A 22,009-nucleotide genomic window follows, 5' to 3' on the forward strand; every position below is an offset into this window, starting at 1 on the left:
CAATGATTCTCCCGTAGAGCCTCTGGAGGGAATGTGGCCTTGCTGGCACTTGGCCCAGTGATACTGATTTCAGACTTCTGGCCTCCAGAACTGTGAGAGAATAAATTTTTGTTGTTTTAAGTTTGTAATAATTTATTGCAGCAGATTCAGGAAACTAATACAACAATCTTTCTAAAGTTCAAACCTAGTATTTGAGTTATGAGGAACCACACTTATGACTGTCCTTTTTTTTGGTATATTTTATCATTAGTAATATGCGCTATATACAGTGTTGTAACACGTAATTTACTGATGTTATCATTGTCAGATATTCACTCGCAGACGTTCAATTTTGTGATTGATTTACTGTTCAAAACACTGCATATAGCAGGCTATGGACTGTTCTACAATGAAGCCAGTGTATCTACCTACTTCCCAATATGACAGCTATGATTCAACTTATGGATCAAGGAGCAATCACGACTTTCAAGGCATACTACCCATGGACTACATTTGCTCAGACAATAGCTGCAAAAGATGGAGGTATGGTAACGTGCGATTTCTGGAAGAATTATAATATTCTTCAGGTATCTGGAACATTGCATCTCCCTGGGAGAAAGGTGGAAACCCTGGTAGCATAGTGGTTAAGAGCTATGGCTGCTAACCAAAAGTCTGCAGTTCGAATCCACCAGGTGCTCCTTGGAAACTCTATGGGGAAGTTCTGCTCTGTCGTACAGGGTCGCTATGAGGCGGAATTGACTCGATGGCAACGGGTTTGGTTTTTGTTTTTTTTTTTTTGAGAGGAAGTTACAGGAAAATGCATGCAAGGGATATGGAAAAAATTGCTGAGTTATGTGAACATGCTCCAGGCATTTGATCAGGATAATATGATGAAAGTTGTTGATTCTGATTCATAGACAGATTCTATAGGACATCCATGAAGCAGCAGTCAAGAAATCAAAATACACATTGCACTGGGCAAATCTGCTACAAAGGACCTCTTTAAAGTGTTGAAAAGCAAAGATGTCACCTTGAAGACTAACGTGTGCCTGACCCAAGCCATGGCATTTTCGATCGCATGTGAAAGCTGGACAATGAATAAGGAAGATCAAAGAAGAATTGATGCCTTTGAATTGTGGTGTTGGCAAAGAATATTGAACATACCATAGACTGCCAAGAGAACGAACAAATCTGTCTCGGAAGAAGTATAACCAGAATGCTCCTTAGAAGCAAGAATGGTGAGACTGTGTCTTGCTTAGTTTGGACGTGTCATCAGGAGGGATCAGTCCCTGGAGAAGAACATCATGCTTGGTAAAGTACAGGGTCAGCGGAAAAGAGGAAGGCCCTCAACAAGATGGATTGACGAAGTGGCTGCAACAATGGGCTCAAGCATAACAAGGATTGTAAGGATAGCGCAGGACTGGGCAGTGTTTCTTTTTGTGGTACATAGGGTCACCATGAGTCAGAACTGACTCGAGGGCACCTAACAACAACAATACAATGAAAGAGGTTAGTGGGGGAGTCAACCATAAGGCAAGAAAGTTGAATTTAGAACTTGGTATTACCAATGTGGAACAGCTCGTTGATCTCGAAGAAGGGGAATCGACAGATCAGGACTTAATGAATTTTTTTTTATTATTCTGTTTTAGGTGAAAATTTACAGCGCAAATTATTTTCTCATTCAAAAATTTATCCACAAATTGTTTTGTGACATTGGTTACAATCCCCTCAATGTGTCAGTACTCTCATCCTTTCCCTTTACATCCTGGGTTTCCTGTGTCCAGGTTTCCTATCCCTTCCTGCCTTCTTTGCTTTTGGGCTGGTGTTGCCCATTTGGTCTCATATATATGAGATTGAACTAAGAAGCATGTTCCTCACGTGTGCTATTGTTTGTTTTCTAGGCCTGTCTAATCTTTGGCTGAAAGGTGGACCTTGGGAGTGGCTTCAGTTCTGAGTTAGCAGGGTGTCTGGGGGCCATAGCATCAGGGGTTCCTCCCGTCTCTGTCAGACCAGTAAGTCTGGTCTTTTTTCGTGAATTTGAATTTTGTTCTACATTTTTCTCCTGCTCTGTCTGGAACCCTCAATTGTGATCCTTGTCAGAGCGGTCCAGGACTTAATGGGTTCTGAAGAGGAAAGAAATGCTGAAGAAGAAAGAAAGAATGAGGAAGAGGAAGGAGAGAAGTTGTCAAAAAATTTTATGGTGAAAGAATTAGCTGAAGTTTTTTCTAAACTAAATTAGGGCCTTTGATTGGTTGAAAACATGGATCTAAATGCTGATCACTTTGCTAAAGTCAACAGGCAGATTCAGGAAGCAGGGAGATGTTACTGTGAAATATGTGAAGAAAAAAAGAAAAGCACCATACAGACAACTCTCGCTACTTTTCTGACTAAAAATGCCTTCCCCATTCCCAGGGATATTCTAGATGATCCAGAACCTTACATAAGTGGAGTTATTAGCACAACTGAAAAAATGCAAATGTAAGCCAATTATTCATCGTTGGAGTAAATTTTTATGATTTGTGTATTTTTTAGTATGTATGTATATTAAAGTACGTACATACTGTATATACTATAAATTTATATGTAATATTTCCAGCCTCCAAAGACAAAGATCAGATTTATAAAGATATTGATAATAAAAGGCAATAATAATGAAAACAAAAAAAAAAAGGGGTATTCGATTTATGTCAGAACCATTTTTCTCCAACAGAGCTGTTGGAACAGGACCCCATTGTAAGCTGGGGACTACCTGTATGTATGTGTACGTGTATATATGTGTATGTGTGTGTATATATATATATATATATATATATATAAGTGTGTGTGTGTGTGTGTGTGTGTATTATGTATTTATATCTGTGATAGATGGTCTGGAAGAAAATATGCCAAAATGTGAACAGTTATTTCTGGGTAGTGGGATTAAGATAGTTTTATTTCTGTGTATTTTCCAATTTTTTCCTCAACAAGTATATATTACTTTTATAATCGGAAAAAGCAACATACGTTATTTAAAAAAAAACTCTTCCATGGCTCCCCATCTCCTACAGACTAAAGTACAAACTTCTAAGCATGGGACCAAAAACCAAACCAAACCCATTGCAGTTGAGGCAATTCCGACTCATGGCAACCCCACGTGTTACAGAGTGGAAGTGCTCTGTAGCGTTTTCTTGGCTGTAATCTTTACAGAAGCAGATGACCAGGCATCTTTTCTGCAGCACTCCTAGGTGGATTCGAACCACCAGCCTTTCGGTTAGTAGCCCAGCTCAAAGCATCTGTGCCATCCAGGGACCTAAGCATGGCACAGGCCCTTAATTATTTGACCTATGCCGAGCTCTCCAGCCTAATTTCCTATTACTCAGTCTCTTCGCTTCTCTTCAGTTATGAAAAACTACCTAACACATAAATCATTATGCCTCTGACCCTTTGCACATTGACCTCTCTGACATCATCCATTTGGTTAAGACCCAATTCAGGGGTGTCCTTTCCTGTGAAGCCATTCCTGATCCACTCAAGCAGACTTAGAGTTACCAATGGATCTCCTATATACTTCTATTATTGCATTTGCCTACCCTATTGTAAATATTGTTTACAGGATCATCTCTCTGCGTACACTGTGAGTGCCTTAAAGAGCTACGCACACATATACACACATACAATTTTTCTTTGATTCTGTTACTTCAGTTTTTCCAGAGTATATAAACAGTTCTAATTAATTAAATATAAATATTAATTAAATAAAAATGTTATTGAATCCATAGTAGCTTTCTTTTCATAGTAGCTTTTTTATAATCATGTATTTTTTCACTAAACCAAAAAAAACAAAAAAGGCAAACCTGTTGCCGTCGAGTCAATTCCGGCTCATAGCAACCCTATAGGACAGAGTAGAACTGCCCCATAGAGCTTCCAAGGAGCACCTGATGGATTCAAACTGCTGACTTTTTGGTTAGCAGCTGTAGCACTTAACCACTATTAACAGATGCTAAAAATCATCATGTGAGAGTCTATGAAATATTTGATATTAAAAAGGGGTTTTCACAGATCTTTTGTGCTTATATGGAAAGATAGCTAAAGTATTTTTTTAAAGTGAGAAATTCATGGCTCAGGAAAGTATGTATAGCTTACTCCTACATGTGTAAAAAAGTATAAAATATATGTCGACCAGGACACTACATACATCATACATAGAAAATAGAAATGCAAGAAAATTGCCGTAATTGTTATCTCTGGAGAGGGAATGGGGGATGAGTAGAAGGGGAGACTTTTCTGTTTATACTGTCGGGTATTGCTTGACTTTTTTCCATGAGCAAGTTTTGGGTTGTTTGTTTTAATAAAAAAGGTGTTATTCATGGGGCAGTTCCCTAGGTGGTACATACGGTTTGTGCATGACTTCTAAAGGTTGGCAGTTTGAACCCACCCAGTAGTGCCACAGAAGAAAGGCCTGGCACTCTGTTTCTGTAAAGATTACAGCCAAGAAAACTCTATGGAGCAGTTCTACTCTGTAACACACGGGGTTGCCATGAGTTGGAATCAACTTGATAGCAATGGGTTATTCAAAAGGAACATAAATAACGTCACTGAATTGTACATGTAAAAATGGTTGAAATGGCAAATGCTTTGTTATATATATATATATATATATATTTCGCCACCAAAACAAAGTGTCATTTATTCCCAAAAAGTTTGGGACTCATTGGTCTAGCTATGTCCAATATGGCAGCTGCCTAATATGATAGCCATATGTGGCTATTTAATTAAAAGGAAATAGAATTAAAAATTTAGTTCCTCAGTCGCACTTGTCCTATTTCAAGTCCTCAATGGCCACATATAGCTAATAGCTACTGTGATGGACAGAGCAGATATAGAACATTTCCACATTGTGGAGAGTTCCACTAAACAGCCAGGTCTAGATCATTGTGTTCTCACATAAGGTGGTACCAGTTGGGATAGCCTGAAACTTGATTTGGTTAATTAGTGGAATTAATCTTACAAAGAGGGCATCTATCAGTTGAGTCTTGAAGCCCTTGGTTAACCACAGGGGCTAGTTAGGCATTACTGAAATAACGAAGGTGATTACCTTATTGGTGTCCTTCAGCACATAGAATCACTCTTATCTGGAGGCCTACTATGTATTCGCGACAAGATGACACCTGTTGAATCTTTCCGTAAATCAAAGGAACAATAGTAATGTTCGGACTGCTGGGTTCGCTGGTTACCATGGTAATGAGCGTGCTGGTTACAATTCTGTGTAATCACACAGAGACTAAGGTGTCAAGCCTCCTTCTCCACCCCCACCTCCATTCCTTTCTATAACCATAGAGATAACCATGGTCTGGCTTGGTGAGTAGCCATGGCAGCGGAAGAAGCAACTAGAAATTTGATTAAGTATGGGATGTCAGGGTGCATGTCCTAATGAGGAAGTGCGAAAAAAGAAACATGGCCGGGCTTTATTTCAGTAGAAAAAGCCTAGATCTACTACCTTGAATACAATGTTACTCTAGTTCTTTCACAGGCCCATTGCATGAATTCTCAGAGCACGCCTACGTGCTCTTTCTACTTTCCTCTCCCTTTTTTCCCCTCTACTTTCAGTCTTTCTTCGTTTAGTCCATTTATGTCTCTCCTTCTGACGCTCCATCCCCCCCCCCACCTCTTTATTACCCTTCCTCCGCTTTCCTTTTCCGTCTCACACGCTTGGCCACTTGTGCATGCGCACTACGTACAAAGCCTCACTCTTTGTCCCCATCTGTCGTTCACACGAACTCATGGCCTTGGCATTTGGTAGCCAATAGAATCGAAGAAATGGCGGAAAAATGAGTCCGCCTTTGGAGATAAACCTTGATTGGCAGTTATGATAACCAATCGAAGACGCCACTTTGGAACCCTCGGGAGGCACCGAGCTCCGTCGTCTCGTTTCCGGCGGTCGCGCGCTCTTTTCTCCGGACGGTAGAGGCCGTGCAGCGTCGCCGTTACTCTGAGGAGAGAACAGTCGGTGGAGGGTAAGTTTTCGAAAGGTTTTGTTATTGTCTGGGAGGGAAGTGGGATTTCTTGCTCTAATAGGTGAAGGACAAGACTAGGGCGAGGCTAGGTTTAGAGGGAGGATGGCCGTTCCAGAGCCGCTTGAGGCCTTGTCCCTGCCGTCAGTGTGGCGGCCTCAGCCCACCCGCGGTGGCCCATCGGTCTTGACTCGCTTTCTGGTTAACGTGTCTCCCGTTTTCTCTCCTGCCTCCTCTCTTGTAAGACTCATCTTCGAGTCTTAGCCCTGTCAGTAAGTTCCCAGGTCTTTAGCCGCCCAGGGCCTGAGGATGTGGGGTCTATTATCCGAGAGCACTGAAGTCGTTGTTGTAGGAGGAGGCGCTTTGTCAGGCGCTCCTCCTCTCAGCCCAGCGAGGCCATTAATTCAGAATGGGAAAGCGGGCCCACCACCCAAGCGATATTTCTTTGTCAAAACTCTTAGCTGGGAAGTTATGCTAGTCCCAGACCTCAGCGCTTTCATAGTCAGGTTTCTATGTGCCCTTTTTCTCGTCTTGTTGCCTATCTACTCTACCCATTTATAGCATCACTTTTCTAAATTAAACTCAATTTTATGGATTTCCTATTGGTTATTTTCCACTTTGAGAAACTGTTATCGTAAGCTGACACCTTTGTGTTCTTAACAGTCGAGGGTAGAGAGGACTGGGGAACACTTTGCTGTCTAAGTCGAAGTTGAGGTAGGTGGAGGGGATAGAGTTGCCAGATAAATACCGGATGTCTGGTTAAATTTGAATTTCAGATCCCCAGCGCAGTACTTTTTGGTATAAATATGTTTCATTGGACATACTTATACCAAAATATTCATTTTAAAAAATCTGAGGTTTAAATTTAGGTATGTCGTGTATTTCTATTTGTTAAATCTGGCAACTCTAGTAGGGGGCTAATGATTAGATTTATAGAAAGTCTTTGACCAATTTGTTTATTAAATGAAAATCGTAAGAAACTTAGAAAGAAAGACCTTGCCATGTCAGTGTGGTGTAGTGTTGGGTCCTGTATCTAAACTAACATTTGTGCAACTGTCCAAGTTGTATCATGCCCAGTAGCCACAGTGTTTATAATCTAGCAGTACATATTTTCTCTCAAGGAAGTTCTTCATCGGGGTTAGTCTTCAAGACAGACAGAAATCTTTGCTGCTGCCACTTAGTGCTTTGTTCTCAGAGCCTAATTGTTAGGTGGCAGTGGATTTACTACTCAGAAGAGATTTTTGCGTATATTTCCAAATTATATTGGTGGTAATCATCAAAAGTAGATGATAGGAACAAATACTTAAAATTGCTACTTTGTAGGCACTGGTTTAGGTGCTTCATGTAATATTTAGTTATCGCCTGCTTGGGAAAGAAACCAAAGGGAAAGATTGTAAAGACTAGCATTAGGGAGACAATTCAAAAACATAAAACCAGGCAATTTGGTTATAAAAAATGATTTTTGCTAAAATCCAGAAAAGGGGAAGGAAGAATGTAATTGATGACATTTGCCTAACTGGAGCATCCGCCATATGTATAAATAGGGGTGGTGGTTGTCAGCAGGAACAAGCGCCTGCCTGCTATGTTCCTGGATGGGAGCTAAGTGCTTTATGTACATTATCTCATTTTAGGCCTTAAAATAGCCAGCCTTGTGAGGTGGATATTATTACCCCATTTGACAGTGAGGCTCACTGGCTAGTAAATTTATTGGACTGTAAACTGAAATCAAGGTGCATTTGACTACAAAGCGTATAGCATAGTGATAAATATGAACTTTAGAGTTCAACAGACCTGGGTTCTACTCCATGCTCTGCTCCATCACACTTAGCCTGTGACCTTGGATGGGCAAAGTACTTTAGGCATGATTTTGCTTATCCAGATGAGTAAAAGTTGAGCACTAAATGAGATAATACGGGCATGGCACAGTGCCTGGCATATAATGGTCAATAAATATCTAGTATTATCATCTTAACTACCAGGCTGCACTTTCAGAAGTCAAAAATAACCTCCCTTGAGGGTTTTAGTTTGGTGTTTATGATGATGGGAAATTTGGCAGTGATTATGGGTGGTGGTTGTACCACAGTATGATTAATGCAGTTGATATCATTAAATTGTACACCTGAAAGAAGTTGGATCGGCAAATGTTGTTTTATATAGATATATAAAATTTGCAAAAATAAAAGTAGCAATGCAAAAACATTTATGTTAGGATTACAGCTTTGTAACATGAACAAAGGGTGGCAAATGAAAATAATTATTTTCTAGGATTATGAGATTTGGGGTAATATCCTTTTATTTCTGTAATAAAATTGTATGAACAAAAATAACCTCCCTTGAAACAATCTTAAATGGTCCTTGAAATTTGGCACTCAGCGTTTTATCCTGTAGGAGGTAGATTGTTTTTACGAGAAAGTTGTGTTAAGGTGGCCTTTTAAATTAAAGAAATAGAGTGTCTGTTAAGATGTAAATGCAGGGTTTTGGATATTTAAATTTTGAGTGAATCTCTCTAGGAATTTCTATTCACATGTAAATATGTGTTGTGGATTCCTAAGTGGAATGCACCCACTGGCTCCTAAATTAAAGGCTGGACAAAAAAAAAGAGGTTCTTTGGCTAAACTAGTGGGAGAAATGGCTGTGAAGATAACCCAAGTTTCTGCCATGGACCACTTTGGGACCAGGAGAAGGGAAATGGTTAAAACTTGGGACCCAAATAGGAAGACCTAAGTCTGTTGCGTAGGTTATCCCACCTTCAGCTGTTTGGGGTATACTTTAGATTTTAAATGTTCTAATTTCCTATTTTTGAAAACATGATTTTGTTTTTGTTTTTGGCGGGGGGGGGGAGTTATCCCATGTGCCCTGAAAGTGCTATACCTATTCATTGCATTTAAAATAGTTACAGCTTTTTGGGAAAACTGCTGCATTATGTGGCAGGAGTCAGATGGATGTAGGGATCCTATTTTCAAGACTTTATGCTAAGGAAATAGAAAGTTATGAGCAAGAAGATATTTACTGCAGTATTATAATAGGAAAAAGCTGAAAACAACAAATATCTCATAGTAGGGAGTAGTTTAGTAAATTAGTGTATATCCAGATAGACTTAAAGTTTTTAAGTTGTAATTATGTCGATACTTCAGAAATGAGGAAAAGCTGAATATACAGTGGTGCATTGTGATTGCAGTTATTAAAACAATAATGCATGTCTTGGAAGGTAAATAAAGAAAAATGGAAATTATGTAAAAATAATCATGCATGAGCCCAAAGATTGAGTTATTAAAATGGCAAAAATTAGAAACAACCCAAGTGTCCACTTGGTTAAAGAAATTATTGTGCATGCATGTAGTTGAATACTGTGTCCAGTAATAATTAATGTAGACGATTTAATGACATGAAAGCTGTTACGGTATAAAGTAGAAAAAGCATGTTAAAAACTACTTTTTATAATACCCCATTAAAAACACATATAGATATATAAATTAATGACTGGAAGGGTATACCAGAATATCAACGGTGGCTATTTTTTAGTGGTGGGTCTCTGGGTTTTTATTTTTTTAATTTATGTTTTCTATATTAAAATGTATTTCATAGTAGATACCTTATTGTAACTTCTGAGACTTTGTAACAGTAATGAAAAACATAAAATTGATGAAATGAGAAAATTCAAGTCTTGGCTCAAATGTCACAGCTGTATTTAAAATTGCAATCTGCCCCCCTGCCACACTCCAAATCTGCTTTACATCCTCCCCCCATTTTTTAAACATTTCCAGTAACACCTCTTAAGTGCTGCGTAATTACATATACTGTTTTGTCTGGCTAGAAGGTCATTTCTGAAGGCAAGAATCTTTGCCATCAAGTCAATTCCAACTAATAGCGACCCTAGAATAAAAACCAAAAAAACCCGATGCTGCAGACCCTATAGGACAAAGTAGGTTTTACAAGGAGCGGCCGGTGGATTGGATTCAAACAGCCAGTCGTTAGCAGCCGAACTCTTAGCCACTGTGCCATCAGGGCTCCAATAGTAGGCATTTGGTGAATATTTGTTAAATGAATAAGTAAAAAATTATCAGTAACCTACAAATAAGACAGTTGTTTTCATTTTTGCCTACTTTCTGTTTATATTAATGCATTCAAAAAATTTCTTCTTAAAACATCAAACATTTTTCATGTTACATGGTCTTCATAATTTTTTCATGCTGTATGACATTCCATTGTATAGATGTACCATAGTTTATTAAAAACCGTTCCCCTAATTTGGGATATTTAAATCATTTTTATTGTTTTACTACCATAAGGGCCATTACGGTGAACATTTTCATGTAAGTAGCTTTTAATTTTAAAATTATCTTCTTATGATAAATTTCTAGGAGTAAAGTTACTGAATGAAAGAATGTGAGTACCTTAATAACCTTTGTTACCTATAGTCTTATGAAACAACTTTTGGATATAGATTTTGATAATTGAATTGATGCTTTCAGTTTGAGTGGGATATAATGTTAAAAAATTTATTCAGGAAGTTTTTTACTGTAAAATACATACGACAATATTTGCCATTATTTGGGTGTACAGTTCAGTGGCATTAATTATGTTTACCATGTTGTGCAACCATCACCACTATCCGTCTCCAATTTTTTTCATCACTTTTAACAAACTGAGTACTCCTTAAGCAGTAACTCCCCATTTTCCAGTCCCACGTGCCCTTGGTGACCACCGATAAATTTTGGTCTCTCTTCATTTGCCTATTCTAAATATTTCATTTAAGTGGGATCATACAGTATTTGTCCTTTTGTGTCTGACTGACTTCATTTAGCATAATGTTTTCAGGGTTTATCCGTCCATACCGTAGCCATACCAGAACTTCGTTTCTCTTTATGGCTGGAGAATATTCCATTGTATGTATATACCACATTTTGTTTATCCATTTGTGTGTTGATGGACACTTGGTTGTTTCTACCTTTTGGCTATTGTGTGGAAAGTTTTTATACATATAAAAATATCCCATGTAATTATCATGCAAAATTAGCAGTTAATCAAGCCTTTGTCATATTTTGTTCATATGAGAAATACAGTTTTCTCTATTTTAAAGGGAACATGTGTGTATGTTAACAATATAGTATTCATGAAAAGGTCTTTTTCTGTATCTTCAGCTGAATTCTGACTAAGAGGCCTGGTATTTGGGGGGAAAGGATTTAGGATTGACTTTGCACTTTTATGTCATTTTTTGGAGAACTATCCTTGCATGAGGAAGATGAAGATGGTTCTCAGCTTGTTAACCTGATCAGTGAGAAAATTTTCATTTCAAAATCTTCAACTTTTGAATTCAGGCATTTAAAATGTTCAGTCTGGATTGTACCAGGAATTTTCATTTTGTTATCTTTTTAATCTTATGTTTATTTTTAAAGGAGTTTAACATTTTATGATTGTATATTCATCTTTTTATATTTTCCTCTTATATTGCTTTGGCAGTCATTTATCTTTTGGATTTGCTTAATAATAATTTCTACTGCATGTTTACCACATGCCGGAGTCCCTGGGTGCTGCAAACTGTTAATGTGCTTGGATACTAACCGATAGGTTGGGGGTTCCAGTCCACCCTGAGGTGACTTGGAAGAAAGCCTGTTAATCTACAGAAAAATCAGACATTGGAGATCCTGTGGAGGAGTACAGTTCTACTCTGACACACATGGGGTCACCATGAATTGGAATTAACTTGGTGGCAACGAGTTTTTTTTTCTTTCATGTATATGCCAGTACTGAGATAGTGTTTTTGCATATTTACTTAATCCTCATAACCACTTTGAGAGGAAGCTCCCTCCCCCCATATTTATACATTTATACAAGGTGGGAACCTGACATTTTGTTTGATGTCACAGTTGCATGTGGTATATTGAAACAATGCAGTGGATCTTTTTTTTTGTTTTTCCTTCTAAATTTTATTTTGTCGTTGAGAATATACACAGCAAAACATTCAGCAGTATCTGTGTGTACAATTTAGTGCCATTGATTACGTTCTCACCCTCCTTTTCTGAGTTGTTCTTCCCTCATTAACATAAACTCAGTGCCCCCCAAGGTTCCCGTCTAAATCTTTCCAGTTGCTGTTATCAGTTTGATCCCTTATAGATAGTTCTTGAAAGAGCATAATGCTCAAGGCAAACCTTTTTTACTAGTTAAACTAAACTATTGTTTGGTTTTTAGAAGACTTCAGGGGGTATTTTTGGTTTAAGGTTTAAAGATTATCTCAGGGCAGTAGTTTCAGGGGTCCATCCAGCCTCCATGGGTCCAGAAAGTCTAGAGTCCATGAGAATTTGAAATTGTGTTCTGCGTTTTCTCCCTTTTGATCAGGATTCTTCTGTGGAGTCTTTGATCAAAACATTCAGTAATGATAACCGGGCACCATCCAGTTCTGGCCTCATGACAAAGAGGCAGTTGTTCATGTGGGCAGTCAGCCACACATTCCATGTCTTCCTCCTATTCCTGACTCTCCTTCCTCCTCTGTTGCTCCAGGTGAATAGAGACCAAGTATGCCTTGGATGGCTGTTTGCAAGCTTTAAGACCCCAGGCAGTATGCAACAAACCAGGAGGTAGAACAGAAGTGCTATTCGGCTATTAGGCCAACTAACTGGGATGTCCCATGAAACCATGACCCTAAACCTCCAGACCGAGAACCCAAATCCCATGACGTATTTGGTTGTACATAAGCAGCCATTCTTTTTTGAAAACTACCTATTACAGAATTTTTGCCAATTGAACTTTTTACAGGTGCACAGTACATTGACAGCAATTAATAATCGGCTGCGGAGAGGTAGATATTTTTATCATCCCCTCTATAACAGCTGAAGAAGAGAAGCAGAATTTTACTAAGTAGTATGTGTTGGGACCATGATTCAAACCTAAGTGTATCTAATTCCACAGCCCATACTTTTCCCATTTTTCATTCCACAGTATCTCCTATGGACTAGAACTGAACCAGAGAACAAGACTTATTACTCCTTACCCTTGTAATAACTAGTCTTATTTCTGAACTGCCCAGTCTATTCCATTTACTCTGTATTTCTTTTGTATTGGTATTAGACCATTTCAATCATTGTCTTTATAATGTTCTTTAATATGTTTTAACTCACAGTGACCGCATGTGACAGAATAGAACTGCCTCTTTATTTTTTCTTGGCTGAAATTTTTACAGAAGCAGATCACCAGGTCTTTCCCCTGAGGAGCCACTTGGTGGGTTTGAGCTGTCAACCTTTTGGTTAGTAGCCAAGGGGTTTAACCATTGTGCCTCTAGGCCGCCTTTTTTAATATGTGATAGGCTATTTTTTAGGGGGTAGATTCTTTTCGGAAAGTGGTTTCCTATTAATATATAGAATTATTGAACTAGAAGTTTCCTTAAGTCATTCTTGTCCAAGCTGTTCTCATCCAGTACTTATCTAATTTCTGTGTGTATCATAACTGCTAATGCCTGGTGGTTTTTTAGATTTTTTTGAATTGTACTCTTTCCATACTTGTTCAAAATAACCAGTTGTTTGGATCTGGCAACAGCCAAGGTACTAAAAGTGATAAATGACACAGGAAATCATCAGGAAGATGATTCTAGTGCATTCTCAGCACTGAATGTATTTGACAGTCTGTTTTCCTTTTTTAGGATACAAAAATGCAGAGCAATAAAACCTTTAACCTGGAGAAACAAAACCATACTCCAAGGAAGCATCATCAGCATCACCATCAACAGCACCACCAGCAGCAACAACAGCAGCAGCAGCCACTACCCCCGCCAGTACCTGCAAATGGGCAACAGGCTAGCAGCCAAAGTGAGTAGATGCTAGGTAATGGGGTAGAAATAGGTTTCCTCTTGGGAATGGCTCTTTGGTTTTTAGATTAGTCTTTAGGCATTATAAAGGGATAGGACTTTATGGTACACCCTTGTTCTTTTCCCTCTTAATATCTTTATGATGGAAAAAGGCCAATTTCCTGAAACCAAGAAGCAGCTATATTGTAGGACAGCAGTTGAGTACAGGTTGTTCAGCTGTGTTGGCACATTCTAAACAGATATCTGCACATTTTACCTCAGAACTTGTCCTTAGAGGTAGTCATCAGGTGATTGGTAGTTAAAGAGAATATAGAACAAGTCTTTAAGACTTAATGGAGAAGTCTGGTACTAAGTATTATACTTTCAACCTGGGGCCTGTGCCAACCCATTTTTAAACGTGCATTCCTGTTTATTCTGTGAAGCCTGTGTGTCTGTTATGTTTCCGTAACTAAGACTAGAGCCAGTCTTGACCCTCTTTACTTCCAGAGATTCCTAAAGAATATCATTTCCTAACTCATTCCTTTTCATTCCATTTTCCCAAACCTGAAAGAATGGGAACTCTTCAGTTACGAATAAAGATTGGGGAAATGGAGTAATTATATTTTAAATTTAAAAATCTGATCCCTTTTGATATAGGGCTCCTTGACTTCCTTAATCCTCTTTTTGGCCCGTGGCTTCTGTATTGTGTTTCTGACTCTTGCCCATAGTAGAACTATTGAGAAGTCCTCCCAGATCACTGCATACTGCTTTTGCATTCTAAAGTGCAATTTACTGATAAGTGGTTAGTGGAGAGGTTGCATTTGAAGGCGGAGTTTTCCTTCTCTACAGCAATTATGTTTCCTAATCTAGCAGTAGTTATCGCTCTGTGGGAATGTGACTGTAATTCTCTTTCCCCAGTCTTTCTTTTTTTTTATTGTGGTGAAATGTATGTAACAAAACCGTTTCCCCAGTCTTTTGAGTGACTGTGTCTTCTCTCAGATGAAGGCTTGACTATCGACCTGAAGAATTTTAGGAAACCAGGAGAGAAGACATTCACCCAACGGAGCCGTCTCTTTGTGGGCAATCTTCCTCCTGACATCACTGAGGAGGAAATGAGGAAACTATTTGAGAAATATGGGAAGGCAGGCGAGGTCTTCATTCATAAGGATAAGGGCTTTGGCTTTATCCGCTTGGTGAGCAACTGTGGGCTTTGGGGCATGTGCTCTAAAAGATGGGGAAGCTGGAAATGATATATACGGAAAAGTAGGCAGTGGAAATAATTCTCACGTAGTCTACTTCCCAAAAGCTTGTAGTTGATGAAACAGGACCAGAAATATAGATTTTATTTTAATTTATTTTTCCTCATGGGCTTTTTGTTTGTTTTAAGGACAAAATAGATTTATTTGCCCAAGGTACTGGGGCTAAAGTATGCCCCTTGGAACTCTTTTAACTGGAACAGTTTGAACATACAGAAGTAGACAGAATAGTATAACGAACCTGCATATACCCATTGCCCGGCTTCAACAATTACCAACTTACGGCTAATCTTCTTTCATCTGTGTTTTCCCCCTAGATGTTCTCCACCTCCAACAAAACTATTTTAGTATGTTAGGTGTTAATTTTGAAATTTGATTTGATTTAGGAAAAGATTTTTAAGTGTGTGGGAAAAACCATTTCTAGGCGTTATCTTTCTCCTTAAATAATGAGGAACAAAATGATCACTAGATGGGGTAGCCAGAACTAGTTTTCATTCTGGATCTGCCACAAAATCATGAGACTATGTTACTCAAAACCAAACCAGACCCGTTGCCATTGAGTCCATTCTGGCTCATAGTGACCCTATAAGACAGAGTAGAATGCCCCATAGAGTTTCCAAGGAGCAGCTGATGGATTCAAACTGCTGACCTTTCGGTTAGCAGCCTAGCTCTTAACCACTGTAGGCAAGTCAATTTCTCCGGGGTTCAGATTCAAGAAGGTCCCTTCGAGGTCTGTGGTTCTGAAGAAGCTTCTTGGAGGGTGTAAGTAATTCTGGTTAAACTGGCTAAGCTAGCTAAGATGAAAATATTCTGGGTGTTGTATTTTAAGGGTAAATATTAGGGTGGTCTTTGTTTTCTGAATGATCTGTTTTCTCTTGAGAAAACAAGAAACTGACTATAGGTAAGTGGTGTTAACTTCTGGAATTTCCATTTATTTAATTTGTTGTCGGGCTACCAGAGCAGTTATGCTGTAACCAAAGAGTTAGCCTGAAATAGATGATTCCGTTCTTCCAGTTCTACCCATGTTTCTTTATATGCTTGTTGCCAAGGTTTTTTGGGAGACATTTTGTTATTGAGCTATGCTACTTTAGACTGTTGGTGAATGCATGGGTGGTTTTTGTCAAACTGAGTAATTCTGACTTTCCCGTTTGCCAGGAAACACGAACTCTAGCGGAGATTGCCAAAGTGGAGCTGGACAACATGCCACTCCGTGGAAAGCAGCTGCGCGTGCGCTTTGCCTGCCACAGTGCGTCCCTTACGGTCCGAAACCTTCCTCAGTATGTGTCCAACGAACTGCTGGAGGAGGCCTTTTCTGTGTTTGGCCAAGTAGAGAGGGCTGTAGTGATTGTGGATGATCGAGGAAGGCCCTCAGGAAAAGGCATTGTTGAATTCTCAGGGAAGCCAGCTGCTCGGAAAGCTTTGGACAGATGCAGTGAGGGCTCCTTCCTGCTAACCACGTAAGTGAGGGATTGTTTTCAGAAATAGACCTTAGGTTGCTACTTCCTTGTTGTGGCCTGGGGAGTTAGCCTCTAGGAACTATGTTCCTGTGTTTCTTTAAAGACTTTTTTTTTTTTTGGAAGGGAGGTAGATAGAAGTTTCAGTAACCAGGCATTTGAAGACTTTTGATGATACTAATTCAGTTTTCTAGTACGTTTGTAAAGTAATCCTCTATTTTAAATTGGGGAAAAAAGAATTTTCAATGTAATTTTAATGGAAATGATACGAGGATTAAGAAATGTACCTTTTCAGTCTTTCAGTAGGCTGTCGTTTAATCAGTGTTAAATCTCCACTTGGAGAAGTTTTAGAACTCTGAGAAGTTGCTTTGTGCACATAACATCTTAGTATTTTCCCCAAATCATTTTCTGGAGTTCTACAGATAGCAGATACTTAAAATGCATTTACTTTGATCTTTTTGAAGCTATGTTTAGAGATCTGAAGCCTTGACTCCATTTTGTCAACCACAGATTCTCCACATGTCATTAAAAGGACTTGGTTCTGTGGGCTGGATATAAGAACCTTTTCAGAAGTATGTTAAATTGTCCAGCCCTGACCCCTTAACTAGTTTGTGCTAGTTAGTGGCAGATGTAGAGTGGGAAGCCTAATAGGATATGATTTGATTAACCCTGAGCTTCCTTCTTTTCTCCAGATTTCCTCGGCCCGTGACTGTTGAGCCCATGGACCAATTAGATGATGAAGAGGGACTTCCAGAGAAGCTGGTTATAAAGAACCAACAATTTCACAAGTATGAGTTCCTGGCAGATTCTCTGTTGTGTGTTTGCCTAATCCTAAGGAAGCTTGTAAAGGGATGTGTAAAAGAGGCAGGTCTTCGATGTATGTGATTGCTGATAGCCATTATCTTGGCCCTCAGAGAGAATGCGATGCTTAGTTGGGGGGACCCTTAGACAGAGTTAGTGACCCAGGACCCTTGTCTGTAGGGAGCGAGAGCAGCCACCCAGGTTTGCACAGCCTGGCTCCTTTGAGTATGAGTATGCCATGCGCTGGAAGGCACTCATTGAGATGGAGAAGCAACAGCAGGACCAAGTGGACCGCAACATTAAGGAAGCTCGCGAGAAGCTGGAGATGGAGATGGAGGCTGCTCGCCATGAGCACCAGGTCATGCTAATGAGGCAGGGTGAGTATTGGCCTATGAAGTCTTAAAACTAGAAGAACAAATTGACAGTTTTCAGGGGTTTATTTATATTAATCAGTAGAGAAAGGCATAAATCTCTACTTTTATTCTCTGAAATATTTTGTTGATCTTGGTAGGCAAATGAGCTTGGAGATGTGACAGAGAATACTGGATTCTGTGGAGAAGGAAATATAGGTTTGACTTTATTTTTGGAATCTGAATACCTCAGACAGCCACTCAGGGATTATACTCCCTTCACTTTCTGGATCTTATAGAAAATTATCGGGTCTGTGTGAGGAGAATGAAGAATATTCTGAATCATTTTGTTGTTTTTCTAGATTTGATGAGGCGCCAAGAAGAACTTCGGCGGATGGAAGAGCTGCACAACCAAGAGGTGCAAAAGCGAAAGCAACTGGAGCTCAGGTAACTTTCTTGACAACTTTCCTGACAACTCTAAGAGGAAATATCTCAGTCCTGCTTCCTACCACCATGCTACCTGGTGCATTTGTAAATATGTTGGCAAATATTTCCTGACTTCTTCTCAGGTTGTCCCTTTGGATGGAGAGATTTTCTAGCTGCCCATGACTCCAGGAATTACCTAGGGCTACACTACAGAGGAAGTAGCTGAGTGCTGGTCTCATGAGGCCCCTTTGGGAGAAGAGAACACGTATGGGTTAAGTTAGGGCCGGGCACAGTTAACAGTGAGTTTCCTGGAGAGCTATGATAGTTTTCAGTAGACTCTTGATCTCCTTGGCAGAGTCCTTCATTAAGATAGCCTGCTCAAGTTTTGGAGTGCCTGTTCTTTAAATACTTTGGAGACTCTGGTCTTAAATACCTTGATGACTTTCTAAAGGCAGGAGGAGGAACGCAGGCGCCGTGAGGAAGAGATGCGGCGGCAACAGGAAGAAATGATGCGGCGACAGCAGGAAGGATTCAAGGGAACTTTTCCTGATGCGGTATATCTCCCATGTGTCCATCATATGTCAGGCCATTCATGACTTGACAAACCCATCATGAATTCTCCACTAAGGACTCCAAAATACATTGGGCTCTGACCATTTTTTCCACATTATGAAATTGCTTTTAGAAAGAAGAATTCATAGGAAGGAGAGGTAAGGTTTGAAGGGGGCTCATCTTGCCTCGCAAGCAATTTAGGATGAAAAACTGGGGCCACTGTGCTGCTTAGACTTAGTGACTGTAGGATGAGATATGTCGAATCCTGTAGCATCCTTGACTAGTACTTTGCTATCCTTGCAGTCGTACAGGTTGGAGACCTAGGAGAAATCAATTCTCCCTCCCTCTTTCTCGTCTCCTATTTGTAATAGGAGACTCTGACTTGTGTCGTAGTATCTTTGTGACTTTGAACTTACTCCATAACTAGCAAGGAGCTGTTGGTGTTCCTCAGGTTGGTCCCACTATTCTTACCATTCCATCTCCTCCTCTTAGTGTGTGGTCCTCAATGGATTGTGGTAGCGTGCACTACTGTCATGGATTGTCTTGAGTATTTTTTTTGTTTTTCAGAGAGAGCAGGAGATACGGATGGGCCAAATGGCTATGGGAGGTAAGGACTTAGGAGGTTAGACTGTCATTTCCTTTTTTGTCTGGTCTCTGGTGAACTATATAGCTTCTCCAACCTAGTCCAGATTTAAGAGACTTGACATTTCTGGGAGTGTCATTTTTGGGGGGTGACATGTCTTAGCGCAGACGTCTCACTGAATTATTTCCTTTGGTGGCATAGAAAGAGACTTAACAATCTCCACACCCTGTACTAATTACATTACTCTGCTTTAGGTGCTATGGGCATAAACAACAGAGGTGCCATGCCTCCAGCTCCTGTGCCAGCTGGTACCCCAGCTCCTCCAGGACCTGCCACTATGATGCCAGATGGAACCTTAGGATTGGTAATAAATTGTAGGGCATTACAGTAACTGGTAGTAGGATAGGAAAGGTTTTTCCTTCACAGCCCCTGAAGCTACCTTGATTTTCCGATAAGTATTGATCTTCAGGACTAGTGGTATCCATTAAATGTAATCTCAAGATCTTTATTTTCCAATCTTGAGCAAACCCAGTCTATACTTTGTCTAGGAGTTAAGCAAATGACTCTGTCTACCTGGCCAGTCTGATTGTTCAGCTGCTACCCTGGTAAGCAGATTATTTTTTGGAGAGAAGACAGTAAAAGCTACTGTAGATGTTATCACATAAAATAGATGGGAATCCAAAGGCTTTATGGCTTGTAAAATCTTGAAGTGGTTTTGGTTCTAGTGTCAAAATGCTTGGATTAAAACTGGGAGCCCTGGTGTCACAGTGGTTAAGTGCTTGGCTGCTAACCCAGAAGATCGGTAGTTTGAACCCACCAGCCATTCCGTGAGAGAAAGATGTGGCAGTCTGCTTCCATAAAGATTTATAGCAGTTCTACCCTGTCCTGCAGGGTCTCTATGAGTCAGAATTTGACTGGACGACAAGGGTTTTTTTTTTTTTTATGCTTACATTGCTGAAGAGTGGTGGCCTGCCCTTGTCCAGATAACCTAGCTTAGGAAAAAGGACTTGACTAGAACTTAGCCCGAGTCCCTGGGCCATACAAACGGTTAACGCAGTCAACTACTAACTGAAAAATTGGTGGTTTGAACCTACCCAGAGGTACCTCAAAAGAAAGGCCTGGTGACCTGCTTCTGAAAGGTCACAGCCGTGAAAAACCTATGGAGTGCAGTTCTACACTGAAACATATGGGGTTGCCATGAATCAGAATTGACTTGGCAATCCTTTTTTTTGTAATTTGTTTTATTTTCTGTTGAGGGTATACACAGCAGAACACACACCAATTCCACCCTTTCTACATGTACAGTTCAGGTGTGTGTATGTGTGTTTTAAGAACTTACCCAACCTAGGGATTTAGTACATAATTTTGCCTAATAGTGAGGATTGGGGATAAAAGGTTAAAGGTAGGTTGGTTGCATGGGTTCTAATTCAGGTAATCTTCTTTTCAGGGTTATCCACTAATTTTGTTCTATACAGGCTTGGTCACCCCTAACATCAGGAGCTTTATTGAATAAAGACAAAAAACCCAGTGCCGTCGAGTCGATTCTGACTCCTAGCGACCCTATAGGACAGAGTAGAACTGCCCCATAGAGTTTCCAAGGAGTGCCTGGTGGTTTTGAGCTGCCGTCCCTTTGGTTAGCAGCCATACCACTTAACCACTACGCCACCAGCGTTTCCCCTTATTGAATAGTTGAGTGAAAAGTTCCTTCCCAGTTAGCTTTTACTGGCCTCCAGGGGAGGGACTACAGATGGGTGTGAAGCTTAGGACAAAGGTTCTATTGTAACATTGCTCTTTTTTCTCTTTAAGACCCCACCAACAACTGAGCGTTTTGGCCAAGCTGCTACAATGGAAGGAATTGGGGCAATTGGTGGAACCCCTCCTGCATTCAATCGTGCAGCTCCTGGAGCTGAATTTGCTCCAAACAAACGTCGCCGATACTAATAAATTTGCCGTCTAGTTTCCCAAAACCCGTAAAAGAAGGACCCTTTTTGGACTAGCCAGAATTCTACTCTGGAAGAATGTTAGGGATTCCTCCCAATAGTTAGGTCTTCCCTGCCTGTACTACTCTCTAGGGAGTATGCTGGAGGCAGAGGGCAAGGGAGGGGTGGTATTTAACACGAGTTTTGTGTGGTATATTGTTTAACAGATCAATTTCCTGTGGTGCATTCCTGAAATCTAAATAAAATGGATGTTGAGGGCCTTGGGGGCGTCATGGCAAAAATGGATCCAGTTAGTGCCCCCATCAATCTTGATCATTCCGTTATTTGTCCATGCTGTTTTCTTCATATTCTCATACTTAAAAATTCAACCCCAGAGATAATGCCACATATACCACAAAAACCAAACATCCCCCAATGACCTTAGCCCCATTGCTCCATTCACTCCCGGGTCAGAATTTAGGCGAATGTCCACAGAGGTCATAGACAACATACATACGGTTCTGTTATATCCCATATATTACCCCTTCATGTCCTAAAGGAGACATTTTCTCTTATAGATTTTCATTTTAGTATATCTTTTAAAAAAATCTTGTGTTAACTTGCCTCCATCTTTTTCTTGGGTGAGGACAACCCAGAAATCGCCCTTTTGTGTCTATGATGTTGCTATTCACACCTTTTCTTGATAGGCCTAGTACAGTCTTGGGAACAGGGTTGCTGTATGTTGAAGGTCTGACAGTAGCTCTTAGCCCTGCCTGTCTTAGGTAGTTATGCTGTGCATTTTTTATTGGTGTACCATGTTTGATTTGTTCTTGATACATTAAATTTGGAATTTTCCTGAGAAATGGAGCAGTAATGCAGCATCAACTTATTAAAATACATTTTAAGCCTTTTAATTTCCTGT

The 22,009-nt window shown here is 39.9% G+C and overlaps 1 protein-coding gene across 1 annotated transcript; it reads left to right on the plus strand.

Moving 5' to 3' along the window:
* Window positions 1–5,841: 5,841 nt before the first annotated feature.
* Window positions 5,842–22,001, plus strand: NONO (non-POU domain containing octamer binding). The gene is made up of 11 exons (XM_023551443.2): window positions 5,842–5,972; window positions 13,603–13,768; window positions 14,746–14,939; window positions 16,158–16,459; window positions 17,149–17,244; window positions 17,438–17,634; window positions 17,970–18,054; window positions 18,485–18,587; window positions 19,153–19,192; window positions 19,423–19,532; window positions 20,975–22,001. The coding sequence occupies exons 2-11, from the start codon at window positions 13,612–13,614 to the stop codon at window positions 21,107–21,109; spliced, it is 1,419 nt and encodes a 472-aa protein (XP_023407211.1). The 5' UTR covers window positions 5,842–5,972; window positions 13,603–13,611; the 3' UTR covers window positions 21,110–22,001.
* The last annotated feature ends 8 nt before the right edge of the window (window positions 22,002–22,009 follow it).

Source organism: Loxodonta africana, chromosome X, assembly GCF_030014295.1.
Source record: "Loxodonta africana isolate mLoxAfr1 chromosome X, mLoxAfr1.hap2, whole genome shotgun sequence".
NCBI classification, from domain to species: Eukaryota; Metazoa; Chordata; class Mammalia; order Proboscidea; family Elephantidae; genus Loxodonta; species Loxodonta africana.